Below are 21,814 nucleotides of genomic sequence, written 5' to 3'. Positions count from 1 at the left end.
TCATAAAAGTATATTTTTAACCAATAGTGGGTCTTTGCTCCATATTTTAGGAAACCAAAGAATGTATATTTTATGCGAACTTCGAGGATTAACTTTCAAAAAAATGGAGCGAAGACACACTCATATAAAAAAATAGTGTTATAGTATGAGAAAATGACTCTTTTTGCCCTCTTAAGTGTGTGTGTACAATATTTCATAAGCTAATAATTTCAATCTTTGTGAGATTTTTGCAAATTGTAGAGATTTTACATAAAGTATATTTTAATGTTAGATGATTTTTTAGATGAAATATCAAGGAAAATTTTGATATAATTGAGATATAATTTTTCACCTTCATGTTTGTCACACTATAGGCTTTCCGCTCGTCATGTTCACCCATCTTCTTTACATATATGTGAAAAATGTACCTTATTGCGCTCAAATGTTGTGTTTTAAAACTAGCTGGCCTATCCCATCATGAACTTAATTGAGGCACCAGCGTAACTTTCTAACCGACCAATCAGCTACATGAGTTGCATTACCAGTGAGTACTACAAAAAATACTAGGAAAATTTAATTAATGCTTGAAAAAAGACATTGTTTTACTTGCTTCCGAAAGGCAATTTTATATATGCATTTCAATCACAGATTAAATACGAATCTACAATTTCGTTGCTCACAAATACAAACAATTGATTCATAAACATATAATTTTATAGTTTTGTAGGGCGATTGGAGGATCAGTGAATACAAATTTCACGTGCATTGCTTGGTTCAAAACGATAGATCCTGTGGTCCCACGCGTATTGTCATGTATAAAGGCTTTTGTTGACCTTTTAAAGTTTGAAATGCAGTAGAAATAATGTGTAAATTGGCCTAAATCACGTGTCTGTGTTAAAATATAAACAACTAGTAAACCGGCATGTTTTGTCATTCAGTCATAGGATTGGACAATTTTTCTCTGTAAGCAACTATGTGCGAAATAATAAAGCCATATAAGGTAAACTCTTCGGACATGCATATCCATCTGTTGTACTGAGACCCGCCTATTCTATTCATCTTTATTCATAAAGAACATACGACCACAAACCAGGCCGAATTTTACAATCACAGGGTCTAAAACTTCATAGATAATGCAATATTCTTCAAAATTATAAACAACACAAAATATCGACACTATTTAAAAGGTGTCATTTTCCTTCAATCTTGTTTGAAAATAACCAGAATGATTGTAGATTTATTATAATTCATCGTAAAAATAGGTACCCCAGACCATAGTTATGGCAATTCATCCTTTTATGTTTTCTGGTCCAGTGGAATTCTTGAGAAGATTTTTTTGTAAACAACCCACTCAGTTTTACTTTTTCTTAATTATCTACCCTTAGAAGAAGGCGTGGCCCTTCATTTGAACAAACTTGAATTCCCTTCACCAAAAGATACTCTATGCCAAGTTTGGTTGAAATTGGCCCAGTGGTTCTGAAGAGGAAGATGAAATTGTAATAAAAAAAGTTTATGACGAGAAGGACAACGACAGACAAGGGAAAATTTTTATCAGAAAAGCTCACCCGAGCCTTTGGCTCAGGTGACTAAATAACATATCTACACTCAAGATAATATTTTATTTTGTCAAAACTTAAAGATGAAAGCGATTTTAATTCTTTCTATTTCTTGTAGAATCATATACTGAAATGTCAATTCATTACAGTTCATGGACGTGAAACGAAAAATCCAAATGAAGGAATCGACTGCCTTAAAGTCTCGGTTTCCTTTATAAAATAAACCCTCTCCCTCATTCCTTAGTCAAAGTACCATTTGTATCTGATTCTTTTAAATGACTGAAATAGACCAACAATTTAATACCTGCCATTTTTGAGCGGTGTCACTCATGTTGCAAAAAAAGATGGGGGGGGGGGGGGGGAGGGGACAGGGGCAAAAATAAAAATATGCAAGTCCTATACTATTTTATAGTATAAATATTTATTGAAAAACATAACCAATATCTCTGAAAAAATCTATTTTCTAAACAAACTTGTGTCAACCAATAACACCAATTTCATACAGTTTCATTGATGTCTAGGTAAAGAGTACGCAATTTATCCCGATGTTGACATCAACTGTGAGTTCGCAGCCGCCAACCCACTCTGTCCAACTGGTGAGACAAAATTTGTATTTACTGCAGGCAATCCAATACCCCGCGACTGGGCACCACCCACTGTCTGCTGTTGTGGCATACCCGCTGCCTGCGCGAACTGAGGTTGCTGTTGCATAACTGTTTGCGAGGCAAATTGTTGTTGGGGCATTTGTGCCGTAAGAAGTTGTTGCTGTGTCTGCAGAGTGTTTAAAGCGTTGAATGTTTGACTACCAGGTTGTGCTATGAATTGTTGTTGAGGTTGTTGTACCCCTGCAGCCGCTGCTGCATTTAGCTGTTGTATCAAATTTGCCTGGTTAAACTGTTGAGCCTGTTGTTGGGTTGCTAGGGGGTTCACTTGCTGAGTCCCAAACTGCGTCCCTGGTAACGTGCCCACCATGCCGGTCTGTATTCCACTAGATGTCGCTAATCCACCAGCTGCATTCGTCTGCCCAATCAGCCCCGTGACCTGGGCGGGAAAATTTAATGGCGACTGTCCAACTTGACCTGCAATTTGCCCAGACATGGCGTTTCGTCCCGTTTGAACGTTGCCCTGGAGTTGTTGGTTGGTTGCTGCATTGTTCTGGACCACAGGGTTCCCCTGATTTTGAGCTGCCGCACGTTTGACACCCACAATTTCTACATCAAATATCAGGGTTGCAAATGGTGGAATTGGCGGGTTTGTAATATGAGATAAGGAATATTTAAATCATAAAGTAGTGCATGCAAGTGATATCAGTTTACTCTGGTTTAAATAGGCTTTGATTTCAGAATATTTCATTAGCAGATTTACAATATATCTAAGATATTCACGATATACAATATAAAAGCACCCTTCTATCCCTTCAAAATCTGAGTCTTTACGGATAACCCTGACCTTGAAACAATCGTACTCTTCCCCTATATCATGCTAGCCAATTATAAAGACAGTTTTTCGTCTTTCTTTAAAAATATCCTTGAGAAAGTCATTCTGTAAAGTTTAATAGTGGATCTGGTTGCTTATAATGCTTGAAAAATCATTTTCACTTTCAGAAAAAATGACCTTGCATTTGACATATTATCTTGGAAAACAACACCAATCTCTCAACTAGTAAATACCCCAAGTATCTAATCACAGAATACATTTTATCGTTGATCTTTATTTCATAAGAACAGCCATTACACAGCAAAGGAAATTAGCAGTATAGTTAATATCTGACGGAAAGCTCAAGTGAGTTATTCTGATCATTGTGTCAGCGTCCGTCTGTCTGTCTGACCTCTGTAATGTATATTGTCTGTAAGCTTAACATTCTTAATTCTTCTCCAAAACCACTAAGAACACTAGTATTGCAAAATTGTAAAAATTAGGTGGGGAATTAAAAAGTCTTTTTCTCAAGAACCACAGGGCCGGAAAAGACAAAAAATGACGTTGATTGAGGGTCATTTTTTATTGTAATATTTAGAAAACCTTTTAATCTTCTTTTCAGGAACAAAAAGGTAGAAAAAAATCACGTAGATTTGATTCAGTATGTTTGTTCAAATTATGACCCGTGGGGTAAGGCTGGAGCAACAATAGAGGGTCAAAGAGTTTAAAGTAATGTATAGGAAATATCTTCAAACTTCCTCTCAAGAACAGCGGGTCCACAAATAGACATGTCAGAATATTATCATCTCTATGTAGATTGAAGTAAGATTTGTTCAGATCATGGTCCTAGTTGGGGATACTGTGGGACCACAATATTGGGTAAATATGTAGGGAAAATCTAGAAAAACTTTCACTTCGGTATCTGAAACACTGATATGTCGAATACCATGGATACTAGTATATAGAAGTGATTTGGAAGTTCCAACCTCTTAATCTTCAAGTATCTCGAAGTTTTTTCATATATATTGAAACCAATAAGAAGTAAGCCACAGTTTGTATATTTGATATTTATCCTAAATTGAATTCATTTACGTATATTTGAAATCATTGACTTGAATTAGTGACCACAGTTGGGAGTTTCATTTATCTACATACAATATGTATACCTTTTCAGATCGAAGAATCAGGTGAACATTGTGGCCCATGGGCCTCTTGTTTAACTTTAGTAAATGAACTTTACAACCAGTAATAATGTGTCAAGATAAAACTGAAATCTTTTTCAAGTAGTTAAGAAACCAAATTATCAATTTTAACTTTTGGAATGGCCACCTTTCGGGCTTAGTCACACCTTGCCGGATAGTGCTAACGGATAGCATATTTAATTTTCATTCCATTCGTCTCCGTTTGCTTTCGCTTCTTGGTCGTTTCCTATTCCTTGAATACCTTCAATGTCCGGAGACGTCCGATGAAAATCCTTTCGCCCTGCAATCAGTTTTGAGCATGTTCAAAACTTTTAAGTAGGGTAGGTATGCGTTTTGTACGGAACTCATTCGCATCTTCTGTACTTTCAGGCACGTAGTATGTGCCGGACTCCTAATACTTTTTTCCAAACATAACCTTTCACTGTTGAAATTGTTCATTGAAAGACTGCCCCCCCCCCCAGTTGCAGTATGGTCAAATCGGGGTAATGATGTTAATGGATGAATAAAATTTGGTATGAACGAAGTTGGAACCCCCCTCCCCCCCCCCCCAACTTTTTTTTTTTTTATGCTTGTCAATTTTTTTTTCAGGTAAATTGTCAAATTTTTTTTCTGGCTCCCCCTACCTTTAATCTCGGTGGAGATTCGGCTGGGCTAGATATTTGGTCTGACGCCCACCGAATCTCGGGACAGTCCTTCATAATTCATGTCTGGGAATTAAGCCCCAACTTCGGCCGGCTATAGCAAGAATTATTCACCTAGGCGACACTGCCGTTCGCTTCAATTAAGTCATTTAGTTGTTTAATTAACTCTCTGTCACTATTACTTTCACATTGCTTACCGTCTAGGCATATAAATCCCACCATAAAAACATTCACTAAAATCTCCGTTCAAAATATGGCTCCCCTGACGTAATTGTTTATCTCCTTGCACTAAAGAGTTCCTACAGTCTGTTTTCTTTTATGTAATACTGAACCTTTACTGTGGCTTTTAAGTATTTTTGATAGAAATGAAAACAGACCATAGAGGAACTCTTTAGTGCGAGGAGATAAACAATTACGTCAGGGGAGCCATATTTTGAACGGATATTTCAGTGAATGTTTTTATATTGGGATTTACATGCCTAGACGGTAAGTAAGGTAGAAATAATAGTGACAGAGAGTTAATTAAACAACTAAATGACTTAATTGAAGCGAACGGCAGTGTCGCCTAGGTGAATAATTCTTGCTATAGCCGGCCGAAGTTGGGGCTGAATTCCCAGACATGAATTATGAAGGACTGTCCCGAGATTCGGTGGGCGTCAGACCAAATATCTAGCCCAGCCGAATCTCCACCGAGATTACCCCTACCTTCAAAAATGATGCAAGGTGCCTGATTTGACCGTTCTGCTTACACTGATGTCCGTTAGACCTAAGTCACAACTGGAAAATTACCGGTCTTGAAACGGATAAACCAGACGTGCTCTGGACACTATTTGTCTAACATTTTGTCGTTTCTCATGCGTTGCGCATTCATTTTACACGGACTCATTCGTTACTTAAACGGTGAAGTCCGTTAGTTGACCGTTGCTTGACGTAAGGTACATGCCTGATAATCGTTCGGTCTTTGCAAGTGTCTCCACTCCGCGGGGGCAACTTTCATCAACGGACTTCATCCATTTTACGTCCGTTAACTCTATCCGGTAAGCTGTGACTGAGCCCTTCAATGTATTTTCCTACAAGATCAATATATCAGTAACTTATAAAAGGATATGATTGCGCTATCCCTGTGTCTCCGTAAGCGTCGTCATATGTTATAATGACTCGGGCCTTCTGTCCCTTACTCATCTGTAATACAAGTAAAAACTCTGAGGGAGGAAAAAACATATTGGGTACTCTTATTAGATTTATTCGTCCGGCACGGACCATGCTTTTTCTTAAATAGAGCAGATCTAGCAGCAAACTGTTCTGTTACAAGTAATGGTATTTCTTAAAATAAAATTCATGTAAAGTTTTGATTTTTATTATGAATTTGTATACTTACATATCGAACCATGACGTCCCATCCTTAAAAAAAGCAACAACTAAGATTAAAGAAATTCGTCAAATAAATTGCACTGAGACATATTTTTAACCAAATGAAGAGATATATTCAGTATTATCGATGATTTTTAACCAAATGAAGAGATATATTCAGTATTATCGATGATTTTTAACCAAATGAAGAAATATATTCAGTATTATCGATGATTTTTAACCAAATGAAGAAATATATTCAGTATTATCGATGATTTTAACCAGATGAAGAGATATTATATTCAGTATATTATCGATGGTTTTTAACCAGATGAAGATATATATTCAGTATTATCGATGATTTTTAACCAAACGAAGAGATATATTCAGTATTATCGATGATTTTTAACCAAATGAAGAAATATATTCAGTAATATCGATGTTGTCTTATACCATTGATGACCGATCCCTGCCCTACGACGAACTCAAAGGGAGACCGGCCAAGAGAAGTGTCGAATATCCTAGAATCTGTCAATCTCCCTGTGAAAAAAAAATTACCAAAGCTTACTGGAATAAAACATAGAGGTTTATCCTATTCCTTGCAGACTAAACATTTTTATATACAACATAATAAGGGACATGACCAGCAGAATAAAATTAATTTGATTTTACGCACCACCCACCCTCCTTTATGCCAGCTTAAGCATACACGGGGTTGAGATTTTACCTGTTGATAAAAGTTTTCGTTTGTTTTTTATGTAAATGTCTTCATATGCTTAGAATAATAAATGCACTCTAGTGACATACTTATACATGATGAAACATATGTAACATTCAAATGTTGAACTTTTTTTTTCCTAAGACAGACATAGAAAAAGTAAAGCAAACACTGAATAAACTTGTAAGAATGTAGCCTAATATATGCAAGACAAAATACATTATTTCGAGACGTTATTTTATGATTAATTAGAACATAGTTTTGACTTTGAGATGTTGCTGACAAAAGCGAAATGACGTAATCTTATCCATTTGATAGGGGAAAACAATGTTTGCACCAACTAAACTCGAGTTTCTCATTGACAATATCTATGTAGTTTTCGGAGACTAGTTCTTCCAGAAATCTGATGGAATACCCTATAGGGTACTATAATTGTGCCCCTTATTAGCAGACCTGTTTTTGCATTCACACGAAGGCAGAACTTATTCAGAAACTTCTACATGAAAAGAAGTTTCTTGCTTTAGCCTTCAATTCGACATTTAGATATATCGATGACCTTCTTTTAGTTACATTCCTACGATGATTTATACCATTGATATATCCCACTGAACTCGAAATAAAAGCCTCATTCTGCCACATCGGTTTCATATTTGGATATTTTACTATAGAAAGACACTGATGTCAAACTGACAATTTAACTTCATGATAAACATGATGACTTCAACTTTTCTATCGTCAACTTCCCTTATTTATGTAGCAATGTACCATTATCCTTGCATATGGAGTTTATATCTTCCAAACGATTCGATATGCAAGAGCTTGTTCTACATAAGAATGATTTCTACAATGAAGTAAGCTATTGACAAATAAGTTGATGATACAAGGATATTAGGACTCTCGTTTAAATACATTTCGCAAATTCTATCGTTAAGTCAAATGTTGACTGATGTTTTTCATACAAATTGTTAGGGTATTATTTTGACACTGATCAATATATCTAGGATTTTCCCGTTTACCCGATCATAAGAACGAGCACATGGCGAATGTGACCGGTCGACAGGGGATACTTACACTTCCATGGCACCTGAGCCCACCTCTGTTTTCAGAGGCTCGTGTTGGCTCTGCTCATAACTTGTATTGCTTAAACGGACTTTTGAGAATGATCAACGTTCGTCATCTTCACATTTCATTTCCAACGTGAATCAAAGACTGGATTTTTCAGCGATTATGCCAATTTTAAATTGTTCTAATTATCTTTTACGTGACTGTATGTTACATATGTATATAAGAAGCCCATAGGCCAAAACGCTTACCTCAGTCACCTTGACCCTGATGTTCATCATCAAATTTTTAAAAAGATTTTCCCTCCTTATAGACATGGAATATTTTGATTCCTAATTGTGGTCCCACTCCAGCGTGGGATCTTGACATAATCAAACTTTAAGCCACCCCTCACTGGATGCTTCATTATAAAAAAACATGGCATTACTGTTCTGGAGAAAAAGATTTGGGGGAAATACTCGAATCCAAAAGACTTCAGAATGTTTGCCTATTAATATGATTTAGCGTGACTCTGCTACTCTTGAAAATATTTTCTCCTCAATTTCGATTCTTTGATCGCTTATTGTAGCCCAAATCTACTCCCAGGGACCATGATTTGAAAGAAAAATGAATCTGCAGAACCTACATGAGGATGCTTACAAATAATAACGCTAATCATGTTCCTGTTGTTTTAGAGAAAAAAAAAGATTTTTAAAGATTTTTAAAAATTTTAAATTCCTTATAAAATGTTGATCCCCTATTTTATACCCATGGGTCACCATTTCAACAAACCTGAATCTGAACTACTTGAGGATACATGCATATTACAACATGTAAAACTAAACATGACGTCGTTTGATTTGACTAAACTTGAATCTACGGAGCTTTCTGACACTTAGTTTCATCTTTTCTGGCCCAGTGGTTCTTGAGAAGAAGATTTTGAAAAGGTGCCACCAAATTTTCATACATTCTTGATGATCTCCCCTTGAAAGAGGGCTTGGATATTTATTTGAACATAATTGAATTCTCTTTACCTAACGATGCTTTATGGCAAGTTTGGTTGAAATTGGCACTATGGTTCTGGAGAAGAAGTTGAAAATGTGGAAAATTTACAAACGACATAGAGAGAGAGAGGCGGGCGGAACACAGTCAGAAAAGTTCCATTCAGCTTTAGGTTCAGGTGAGCCTAAAACCATTAATGCAAAATCGTTGAGGAAAATCCCGTCTCCTTATATCACTGGACTGTGTCGGATTTGGTTTGGGGCAACGAACTCACGACACTGGCCCCCTAACACCACTAAAGGTTGCCAAAAACTATACATGTACTAGTATGTAGGTGTCCTGTATGTCAAAATATTTAGAGTCAGACTATATTCTATCATATTATTATATCCTACCAAAACAGGTTAAATCCTGTTATATAATCTATTTATTACGTGTGTGTGTTTTCTTGTCAGAAATTTGGTGCCCCATGTCCTCTATCTGGCTTTGTATAGATCATAAAATATAATCCATTCTTCCCAAGGGAGAACTCTTCCCTTTAGTTCTAAAAATTCCTGGCGACCGTTTCACTAACAGGTCGTAGATCGTAAACGTAAACGTAGACGTAGAACGTAAGTGCGTTTCACTAAGAGTTACGATTTGCGAGTTACGATTGAAGTTGATCGTAAGTCTACGAGTGGTCAGGGGCACTCGTAAATTGACTTGCGAGCACGTAAACAAACAAAAATGGCGTCTGTTTTCCTTCTAGCAGACGATTCTACACGAAACTTTCGACGAGAGAGGATTTTCCGGGATCGGACAAATCCTCTCGATTACCTAAATGACGCAGAAGTAATCGAAAGGTATCGTTTACCTCGAGTCTTCCTATACAGATTGATGGACTTGGTAAACGCTGATGTGCAAAGGGCGACAGGACGAAGCCATTCCTTGTCCACATCTACCCAGGTATAAACATCTCTGTACATGAAAATATTACGAAGTCCGAGTCCGACACTTAGCATTTATTGTACATTTAGAGTTATCTTTCTTTTCTCAACACGATGCCTCAATATATTTGCGTGACGTTAAGTTACCATCTATGTTAGTATGCCAAAGCATCCAAGAAGTAAAAAGGAAAGAAGGAAATGAACAGAAAAGATAAAAATCAGAGAGAGAATGAGAGGAATGTTTTTTAAATTCTATTAGTTATATATACTATTTAGATTACTCAGTGGCTCAAATAAAATATATGTACGTTTAACTCTCACTTGCGTTTTACACAGGAAAAAAATGTTTATTCTAAACGACAGAGAACCTCATATTTTGTGTGCATTTGGTATTACAATGCCTGAAGAATTGATATGAATTTATATTAAATAACTCGCGTATATACCAAACATACGCATTAACGGTCAGTACATTGTCTCCTATCAACATGTGAAATGTGAAGTATATATAAGATTTTTTTTGGTTAAAATCGAAGAAAAATATAAACTTATATAATTATTCTGTAATGATGATTTTTTCCCAGTTAGGGTGAGAGAGAGAGAGAGAGAGAGAGAGAGAGAGAGAGAGAGGGTTTGTCCTGCATGGGCATTAATAGTTTGGTTTGATTTATAGGTACTTGTGACAGTTAGGTATCTTGCCAAAGGGTCTTTTTTTCGGAGTGTGGAGACTTGCACGGGATATCGCGCTCAAGCGTATCCCGGTGTATAGACAGCGTCACTAAGTCCATCTGCAGAAGACTGGATAATATTCACTTTCCAAAAGGTTTGTGAGACATGTGTATGTACAATTGTATGCATTCTAAAGAACATGGGTAAATAAGGTCTAATGTCCCCGAAGAACAAATATGGGACCAGGCAAAATTTATCACAATGATGGGACCAGTACAGAAAAAATTCTCATTTTAAAAAAGTACATGTCCCATGACTTTCGTATTGAAAAAAAATTACCCCATGCCTTAACACTTATTATTGCAACCCCCCCCCCCCCAAAAAAAAGACCGCAGGACATGTAATGGGTATTTTTTTCACCTTGTTCATCCGTGATCTTTGAAAACTTTCTGCCATCATCAACAATGAAAATAAGTAAATTTTAAAAGTGAAAAATACCAAAGAAGAAATAATTTTGGTATATGCAAAACACATGCATGATCTCTCTCTCTCTCTCTCTCTCTCTCATGTCAATAAATGTGAAATTCACTTCCTGAAACAAAAAAAAAAATTATCAGATAAAAATTTCTTTTGCATCTAGAGAATGACTCATCACGTACAAAACACGAGTTCTATCAGATTTCTGGTTTCCCCAATGTCCTTGGTGCCATTGATGGAACTTTAGTTTCAATCACTGCACCCAAAGACAATGAACCAGAGTACGTTTGTCGGAAGGGCTATCACGCTATAAACGTACAAGTGGTTGCTGATGCTTCCTTAAGGTATAATTTCTTTTTCTTTAAAAAGTGACAAAAGATATAAAATATTTCGACGTTACTGAATGAAAAATAATATTCGCTTTCATTTATGTCTCAAGGTTTACAAACATAGTTTGCAAGTGGCCTGGGTCCACACATGATGCTTTCATCTTCTCCAACTCTGAACTGAAGACCCACATGGAAACAAGGTACGAATAGTGATATATACTAAAAGTTTTAATATCACTTTCTTTTACGACCTCTGTATCATTTGGCACGTATTTAAAACATTACCTCCACAGGGATGACGGCTGGCTTCTCGGGGACTCGGCGTATGCTTTAAAACGTTACATGATGACGCCAAAATCCAACCCAAGCAATGAGGCAGAGGAAAATTATAACTTAGCCCACAGCAAGACGAGAGTTGTTGTTGAAAGAGCACTTGGTGTGTGCAAATCCCGATTCAGGTACCGTTTAACTAAAATATTTCAAAGTTTTTAAAACAATTAAGAAATTTGGAAAGGTGTGTGATTTTTATTTTGATTTGAAATATAATTTCATCATACTACACTGTATGTGTTAATTTAGCGGGATGTTGATTACGCATCGCAACCAGGGAGGAGGTGTTTCAGATTACTTCAATTTTGCTTCATGAAGGCTAGAATCAAGATCCATTCAGATTAAAATGTAAATACTAAAATGTGATTTTTTTCTTAATAGGTGCATACATAAATCTGGCGGGATGCTTTTATTTACCCCTGCAAAAAGTGTGCAGATCATCACAGCTGTGTTTAAGCTTCACAACATGTGTATGGACATAAAGCTACCCATAGATGGAGAGATGTTTGATAACGATCCAGACCAAGAGTTTCCTGGGTCAGAAGGTGTAAATGCAGATGGTGCTGGACAAACAGTCAGACAGAGACTAATACAGAGATTTGCCAATTGAAACTATCAGTCCGTCAAACAACTGAAAAATCTCCTGCTATTGCAATTATAGGTTTTTGCAGATGCAAGGTGTCCATACTAATCAAACTGTCTCTGAGCATTTTGTTTGCAGATGAAATGAAATATTCTTAAGGAAGCTCTAAACATCAACGAACTTTTTTTTGGATTTTCAAGAATATTACCGGTATATAAAGAATTAGAACTCTCTTATGTACAGTGTTTAGAGCTTCCCTAAAGATGAAATGATTTCTTCTCAAATAAGACAACTGAAACTGTTTTACATTGTTACTATCATAATCATTTAATTATTCATCTCACTATAAATATCAATACATGTAAATACATGTACTTCAGAATTCTCAATAACGGTAACTTTAATTATGCATACAGCTGAACAGGTGGCTGACCAAGGAAGAAAAGCTTTTTTTCTTATAAATTCTTATCACTTATACATGTATTTCTTTCTAAAGAATAATTTTATTATGGTTAAAGTAATATATATAGCGTGTTATCTGATTAGCAAAACCAGAATAGTTTACCAGAACCAGTATTGCTTACATCACAGTATATGTCTTGCATCATCAGCATGTCAACCTGCTTGACATTAAATCATTTTGTTTATTTTGCTAAAGTAATATTGCTTGACTACTTATCATCATATGTATTGTTACCATATTTCAGAATTTTAAAGATATTACAGTAATTGAACCCTATTTTGCTGCTGTTGTTTTTTCTACAAACATTCCATTAAGATACATGTAGGACATAAATAACTGTAGGATAACTCACAACCATTATAATAATATGCATAATTCACACAAAACAATAACAAAATTTTGTTTCATTAACAGAATAACATTCTTGTGAAATTTGTACAAAGTAAGCATCGTAAGCATTTACTTCACAAATATACACACACCCTCAAATGAGATATACATGTACAGTTCATCTATACAACATAACAACTACATGTAATTCAACAAATACAGTTCCTACCAATCTTCCAGATTAATTTCTTCCATCAAAATATGAAAATACAAGTAAAACCCTTCATCTCATTTTGATACTCTTTACATTCACTAAATGATATGAAATGAAAGTAACACTTTATATGATATCATATGACATTTAAATTTTGCAAAATAAGGAGTTAACATATACAAAATGTTAGATTTTTTTGTCACTGCAATCATGGTTTTCATAATATTTAACATGTACAGCATTTTCAAATGGAAATCTAACCCTCAAATAAAAGGTATGGTAATAAGAAAACAAGAGGCCCATGGGCCACAGTGCTTACTGAATTACCTTTACCCTGTTCAAAAGAAGAATTTGAAAAAAAACAATCTGAATATCTATCCTTATAAATTAATTAATTTCATATATTCATATTAATTCAAAGCAAATTAAAAAAAATTACAATTTATCAGTAAACTGTGCATATTTCTTTTTTACCTCTATATAATCTCATGTAAAGCTTTGATTCCCTAATGTGGCCCCCAACCCATGGGACACGATTTGAACTAGAAATATGTCCATAGGACATGAATGCCCCTCCGAGTGTATATTAGTAAAGCAACATAAAAATTTGTATTAGTGTATAAGTTTGATGAGAATATCTTGAAAAGTTTCTTTAAAATTGAAATTGAAATCTAAAAAAAAATGGATATAGATGATAAATTCTCATCAAATCATGTATAAGTGCATAAGCTTACAGAAAAATATCATGAATGGTTTCTTCATTGGAACAAATCTGAATACTTTTTACCCAGAGATGCTTTATGGCAAGTTTGGATGAATTTTGGCTGAGTTGTTTTGGAGAGAGGTTGAAAATGTATTGGTATTATTTACATTTGTAAATATATTTTTTTAGATGAACCTATTGAAGAGAAAATATGATCAATTCTGTATGCACTTATTAGGGGGTCAGAGGTAATGGTGTGACGAAGATCATGCATTTACTACTTCGTAAGATTTTCACCTTCAGTTTGCTGTAAACTAATCGTTGAAAAAAAAAACTTTTTTTTTTTTTAAATACTAAACATATACATATTCCTTATGTATATAATAATATAATGATAATTATTTTAATAATTAAATAATACTTTAATAATTGAAGTCACTCATGACTACTCAGACAGTATGTTGTCTAGTCTATGCATCTATTTTATAAAGAAAGACTTTAATTAATAAAGCATCTTCACGCTGCACATTATTTGCAAAATACGGCAAACATTTATGATGTCAACTTTAGTGCTAGTTTTCTCGATAACATCACAATGCACATAAGGGTGGTTTTCGCTTTGAATTCATATATAAAGAACTCATACAATAATAGTAAGATTATTCTCAGTAGCGATCACTGATTATTTTTCATTATGAACAGATATTTCCTGAACTGGACTGCTGAACATCAATGTAAGTACTCAAATGTTGGAGCGAGGTGAACTCTCAAGACCAAACAGCTTCTAGGTCAATGTGCGTCACAACATAGCAATACGGCAGGTCATTCATGTAATAAATGCAGTTCTATTCGGAATATTCGTCTCAAATGTAAATAAAAGTAAAAAACAATAATGTTAAAAAGTTCACTGGGAAATGAACTTAGTTGGAACGTGATCATTCTACTGAGAAGCCCTTTGGGCTTCACAGAATTTGATCACATGACCAAGCAAGTTCATTTCCCAGTGAACTTTTTAACATTGTTGTTTATTTCTTAAATAAATTAACAGACGGACAGAGAACATGTGATCAGAAAAGCTCACTTGAGCCTATGGTTCAGATAACCTAACAATCACGAAGTAAAAAGCCCTCTGATTACTGGAGATACTGTTGGTGATCTTTCTATGCCTTCTGTGTAGATCTTCTTCCTCCAGTTCACATAATCTTCTATAATGTCCAATTTCCTTTTCTCAATTGCAAGGTGTTCTTTCATTAAAATCAATTTTTCCTCCTCAATTTCCACAAGTCTGTCTTTCACTGGATCTGAAATTAATGTTTACATTTGGTAAGAAGGAGCATACAGAAAATAAAAGGTGTGTGAATTTAAAGATAAATCTGCACTCTATTAATAATTTGCATAATCTGCTTTGAATGTTTCAACCAGGTGGAACCTGTGTATGTACATGTATTTTACCATTCACTGTGGAGTCCTTTCTTTTGGCAGTTCTGTCATCTAAAAACAGCAGAATTGTTACATGAACTAAACATTTATACATTTTTGTTTTGTAAACCTAAAAATAATTGTGCATTTTGTTAATGATCATTCACATTATAAACAGTCAAGATAAAAATAAAATTCATACCTACAAATGCACTTTTTTCACTTTTGATAATCATTTCATGTATATATATATATATATATATATATATATATATATATATATATATATATATATATATATATATATATATATAGTCTGAAATTTTATTGGAAATTTGAACTAATTACACTATGATGTTGTATAAATCTTAAATCCCTTGGCTGGTACAAATGTATATGTATTTTATACTTAGTATATTAGTATTTCTATTATACTCACTAGAGATTCTGCTGTTGACAGAATGACTGTTAGCTGCAACAACAGTGAAAACAAATAAAATGAAAAGCATATTTTCATTGCAGCTCTTTAAGAAATGAATTTACTAGCTACCCAAGTTATACTGGTATAACCTGGGTTGGGTCAGTTTACACTTTATAAACTGCGAAGCGGTTTATAAAAAAACGTAACTGTTCCAAAACAGGTTATACCAGTATAACTTGGGTAGTTATTAAATTCATTCCTTATAATTCAATTTTCCATCATTAAGTGTAGAAAATAGTAGAATTTCTCCTTCAAAAATGCCTTCAAATTGTATGTATTTTAACTGTGACGTCAAGTGGATTGATACATTTTTGACATAAGTCACTGTGACTTAGGCAACCCAGGTTATACAATATAGTCAAAATTTTTTATCCAATCAAATGATGTGTTACAAGCACAATTAAATTATTTGTCATTATTAGATTGATTATAATTTTATGTTGTATTAAAAGCAATGTTTAAGTATTGTGATAAATTTAATTATTTGTGTGAAATTTGCTCACCTGAAATAGTCTTTAAAGCCTTTTCTGGTTGGTAGAAACCTGAGTAATTAAAACTAGAGATGTACATTGTACAGTACAGAACACTGCCAAAGAAAGAATGCATAGAATTTACCTTTAGGATTGCTTGTTGTTGTTGTTTTCTTTAAAGAGTGTGTAACTTTTCTCAATATTTCAAAGGAACATATGCCCAAATACAGAATAGTTCAAAAGAAAAGTTTTGATACTTAAATTTCAAAATTGTGTTAATGACATAATTGAAATAATTTGCACATTGTCGCATTTTTTTTTTTTTTGGCTTTCTCTGAAAGAGGGTATAATAAAAAGTAACTAACCAGATGATGGTGGTGCCTCCATCCCCATTTCTGGTTCAAGATCTGCTTCCTCTAAAATTTATATATGCAAATTATTATCAAAGATGTAATTTTTCAGTTACCACTTGTATCATATGTTAAATTATAATCATAAAAAATTAAATAAAGTATATCTTATAATTATTGACCATGAAATAAATATAGTTGAACTTCAGTATCTCGAACAATAATATCTCATATACATGGATATGTCGAAGTGATTTGGAAGTCCCAACTACTTTTTCCTTATGTATTTTACCCTGGATATATTGAGTCCTAGGATATGTTGAATTCTTTTTCCTGTCCCATTGAGTTCAAGATAATGAAGTTTGACTGTATGTAAAAATTATTTTCAGAAACATATACGAGTACCATATCTTCTCTTTGTCACTGGTATATCTTGTCCGGATTGAGTATCTACAAAAACAGAGGGGAGATAAGTGTTTGAGCATAAAAACAAATCATAAACCTGATATATTTATTATATTCACTCATATGTATAACAGCTATGACTTACCACTTCAGTTAAAAAATAACAAGAGGCCCAGGGACCACATCGTTCACCTGAGCACTGTGGCTAGGAAAAAAGCAAAAATCAGTTTAGTATTGAAAAGCTTGAATGCATAAGTGGTCCTGGCCTACCCTGAAACGGAGGGGGTTGGGGGGTTGAGGGGTTGAGGGGTTGAGGGGGGGGGGGGTATGATTTGAACAAAATTGAATCTTCACTTATTAAGGATGCTTACATATTTTTTTGACTCACTGTGACTTTTTTCCCCTACAAGCTTGAACTTTCATTGTGGCCCCAATTTACTCCTGGGGGTTATTGATTTGAACAAACTTGAATCTACACCACCTGAGGATGCTTCCATATAAATATGACCAAACATGACTTTGCTGTTCCTGGGAAGAAGATTTTTGAAGATATTTCCTATATATTGCTATATGTCAAACTTTCATCATTCATTGTGGCCCATCCTGGCCCATTGGTTGTTGAGAAAAAGATTTTCAATGATGCCATTAATTTTTCACTATTTCATAATTATCTCCCCTTGGAGGAGGGCATGGCCCTTCATTTTAACAAAATCCAAGGATACTCTGTGCCAATGGCCCTGTAGTTCTGGAGGAGAAGATGAAAATGTGAAAAGTTTACGACGCCAATGACGACGACAGACAATAGACAAATTTGGGTCAGAAAAGCTCACTTGAGCCTTCAGCTCAGGTGAGCTAAAAACTGTATGATCAGATTCTGAAATTTTTAAGTGTATTTATATTTATACTTGCATGTTTTATCTGTTGGCAAACTTGCTGTACACAAAGAGTCAAAACCCCCCTCCACACCAGAAATGACATCTTCTGAGAGGATAGACACAATCTTTAAAGAAAAAATTTGAATTTAAATACAATACATACTTCTCTAATTGATATGAAAATACATTTTTTATTGAAACCAATTAAATATCACATTAATTTATATCTTTTTTCATGTCATTTTCAAAAACTTTAAGTTTTTTTTTATTTTGGAAAAGTAAGAATACATTTCAGTTACTTTTCCTTTAAAAAAAAATTATATGTTTATTTTAAGTTCTTTTAGAAGAATACAATTAGTCAATTACCTTCTTCTCCCAACCCTTCAGTTCTGGAGGAGGTGGTCCTCCACCCGTCTTCCTGAGCTCGGCTTTCCTATAAAATATTTAAGATATAAGTATCATTTTTAAACTTTTATCAGGATGTAAATAAGATTTGGTCATGTGATCTAATTCATAAAGCCAGAAGGGCATTAGCGCTTCATGATAAACATCCCGGCGTGAAGCGTTGTAGTTCATGTACCTCACGAATCTTCATAAATTAAATTCATTCCTTATATTTACATTATTTTTCTGATGAGTTGCCACAATTCAACTGTCATTTTTAAAGCAAAACAGTTTGCACTATAGTTTTGACGTCAAGTACGGTAGTATGACGTAACAATGGATATATTCATGCTCATCCATGGTAGTTCATGAGAAAATGAACAGTTTTCTAAATTGCAAAGAATCTTAAGGAAAATGTATTGGAAATGTAAATATATCTCAATAAATGTTTAAAAATGGTACCTTCTTATTTATATTTACATATAATTTAATTTTGTTTGTATTCTAGCCTCTGATTGGTTAATATCCAAAAAGGAACACAAATTATTTCTGTATAACCTGGTTTGGTATGGGGACACACCCCCCTGACAACCAGCTGAATAATCTGTATCCATACAATCCTCTCATTTCCAGTCCTCGGGATTCATGGAAAATTCCAGATTTAATAAATGTACCAAACAATAATTCGATCTTACCACATGTAAACAAACAACAAGGCTGCTAGGCCTATGTATCAGTTTTTACCTCCCCTCGCTTCCCATCACTTCCGGTACTTCCGTTACTACGGTTGTATTATTGAGAGGCAAATTTGAACTAATAAAAAGCAACGAAATTTTACACCCATAGTTATTTAATGATTTTAAAATTAAATTATAAGGAATGACTCTAATTCTTGGCCAAAGTATTCGAGTATAACCTGGTTTGGGTCAGTTTACGCTGTTTTATAATCCGCTTCGCGAATTATAAAGCGTAAACTGACCCAAACCAGGTTATACTCGAATAATTTGGCCAAGAATTAGAGTCATTCCTTAATTAAACTGTGGAGGTAAGCAGACAAGAATATGTAAAGATATCGATATCCGTTATTAAATTCAATTGTTGTCAACTGTATCATGATACATGTTGTATCGCATTACTGTGTTGTGATATATATCGTATTGTTAGGTCGCTTGGGATACTCAGACGCACTGTTCAGTGTATACATTGAAATGAAAGCATAAATAAATTTCTGAGTCTATGATTTTAATGATGATTATCTATGTATTAGATAATTTAAAAAAATATTAATCCTCTACCCACCTTAAAAAAATGTGGGTCGGAGTACATCAAACTAACAAATATTTAATGATGACCATAGAACAATTCTTGCCAATAGCAAATTTTTCCAACATTCCAGCCTATGTCTGATCATTGGTATGGTTAATGTATCCCAAGAAACGTCATTTGCAGCTGGAAGAATTTGATTTTAGCAAGAACTATTGTTGATATAAAAGACGTTATAGATATAGGATCTCCCATGATTTGTAGTTGGATATGATTCTTATCCAACGAGTTGTGTGTTTTTTATCCCCAAAACACACAACGAGTTGGATAAAAGTCATATCCAACTACAAATCATGGGAGATTCTTTTTATCCCATGTTAAATACTTCACATCCAATGTTTTACACTGTTTTATATAGGACTCCACTTTATTTTACTTCATCACTCTAACGCAAAAACCATTGTGACGTCACAACTGCACTTAACTGTGGAATATGAAAAATTTATCCAATGAGTCATATCCACGGGATAAATGGGTAAACATGGGATAAATATATATATATATACTACCAAATAAATTTTTTATTTGGTAAAATAGCTATATCTTACGTGTACCTGTTGGCCTCCTTTTTCTTGGTGTGGCTTTGGATGTCCTGCCATTTTTTTTTGACATCTTTAACTGCTCTTACACAGGTGGAGCTTGCATTTACCCTGCATTTAATTACAGTAATCTTTAGAAAATGAAAACCTTATACAACTCAAGAACATTAACATATTGAATAACATATTCCAACAGACCAGTGATTTACTTCAAGTTTTGATGATTGATTGATTATTTACTGATTGACGTAAGCATGATTTCTTCTTTACTTTAGCCTATCTTTATCTGTTAAAATTATTTTACTGAATTTTCCCTTACTAAATTGCCGTCTAGCCGTTTTAAGTTCGGTAATTTTCCGGGGGAAAAATATTGAAATATGTTGGTTAGGGGACTGAATACAAGTTTTAAAAAACGTAAAAAAAAAAAATGCTTCAACTGCAGATGTTGTCATCTAGGTTCAATCTTATAAAGTACGAGATACCTTTCTGTGATGTCACGCCAGACGCGTTGTTTAGTCTGGATAGTAAGCGATGGGCTAAACTTCCCTCTAATAATAGCCCATCGCTCACAATCTGTAACGAGATCCACCAAGTTTTCTATCGCCGCTTCATTCCAGTTTGCCTTTCTACTCTCTTCCATGTTTACGATCGTCTGCTGTAACCACAGTTACCTCCTTAGTCAGAAGAGTTCCAATAAGTTGATCGTAACTCGTCGGTCGTAAGTGCTGCGTTTACGATAGGTTTAGTGAAACGCTCGTTTACGTGCACGTCTGGCAATCGTAAACGTAGTCGTACGTTTACGATCTACGATTTGTTAGTGAAACGGTCGCCTGGCCTGCACAAGATTTTGAACAATATGTTAATCTGTTTTCATCTATAATAATAAGCTACATTTCAATTAAAATCTTAAATAATGTTTAATCAATACCTCTTTGAATCCATTCAGACAATTCAATCATTAATAACTTGTACTAGTAGTGAGAAACTATTGAAAATAAATCCATATCGAAAAACACGTTGGAATGTGTCTCAAAAAAAATTCGAGGATGTGCTTTTATTTCCAAAATATCTCTGGTCTGCATTTGTATGGTAATGTGGGGTCTTAAAGTTTGTATGGGGTCTAGAAGCTGATGCAAATTTGGTGAAATATTAGAGTATAATTTTGAGCTCATCTCTGTGTCATTCAAATGTATATATGCAAATTGTATACGTTTTATTCCCGAAATGCTTCTTTTTCATTGTGATGAAGTAACTGCATGGTTTCATGCAGAGAGAATTAGACTATAGAATTAGATCATTTTCATGACAAACATGCAACAGCACTTTTCATAGTCAAAAAAGTGTTAATTAAAGCAATAGTTTCATTGCTTTTTAGCAAAATTCTTTTTATACTTACCAGTGTAGTGTACAGAAACTGTATCACCCTCTCTTGGTATCGTTTTATCTAAAAAAAAAAATAGAATTTTTACAGTTTTTCAATAAGCCAGAAAATGAGCTAAACTTTATTTGAGTCTAGTAATAATAGCATTTCATAAGAAAAAGGGTTATTGTTATAAAGATCGTATAAAGTTTTAGAAACACAATCAGTGTGTATTAAAATCAAGATTTTCCATGTTTTCTACCTTAGATTATCTAATTT

General features: G+C 34.3%; 2 protein-coding genes and 1 pseudogene across 2 annotated transcripts in view; 1 reads left to right on the top strand and 2 right to left on the bottom strand.

Annotated features, from left to right (window-relative positions):
• LOC133199571 (peptidyl-prolyl cis-trans isomerase FKBP1A-like) overlaps positions 1–21,814 on the bottom strand; it is a 159,183-nt gene that overhangs the window by 9,688 nt on the left and 127,681 nt on the right. The gene's annotated exons all lie outside the window — the stretch shown is intronic.
• On the top strand, positions 9,499–12,287 carry LOC133199567 (putative nuclease HARBI1; annotated as a pseudogene).
• Positions 14,939–20,998, bottom strand: LOC133199688 (uncharacterized). The gene is made up of 10 exons (XM_061335560.1): positions 20,658–20,998; positions 20,191–20,286; positions 18,296–18,362; positions 17,949–18,054; positions 17,055–17,099; positions 16,665–16,715; positions 16,333–16,371; positions 15,788–15,820; positions 15,382–15,420; positions 14,939–15,230 (listed from the first exon to the last, which is right to left on the bottom strand). Exons 1-10 carry the CDS (start codon positions 20,813–20,815, stop codon positions 15,040–15,042), a joined length of 825 nt encoding a protein of 274 aa, XP_061191544.1. The 5' UTR covers positions 20,816–20,998; the 3' UTR covers positions 14,939–15,039.

This window comes from Saccostrea echinata, unplaced genomic scaffold (assembly GCF_033153115.1).
Source record: "Saccostrea echinata isolate AGI-Se365-2 ecotype Australia unplaced genomic scaffold, CSIRO_AGI_Sech_v1 ptg000034l, whole genome shotgun sequence".
In the NCBI taxonomy this organism is placed as follows: Eukaryota; Metazoa; Mollusca; class Bivalvia; order Ostreida; family Ostreidae; genus Saccostrea; species Saccostrea echinata.
The sequence above is the reverse complement of the archived record's forward strand: the minus strand, read 5'-3'. Positions and strand labels throughout refer to the sequence as shown.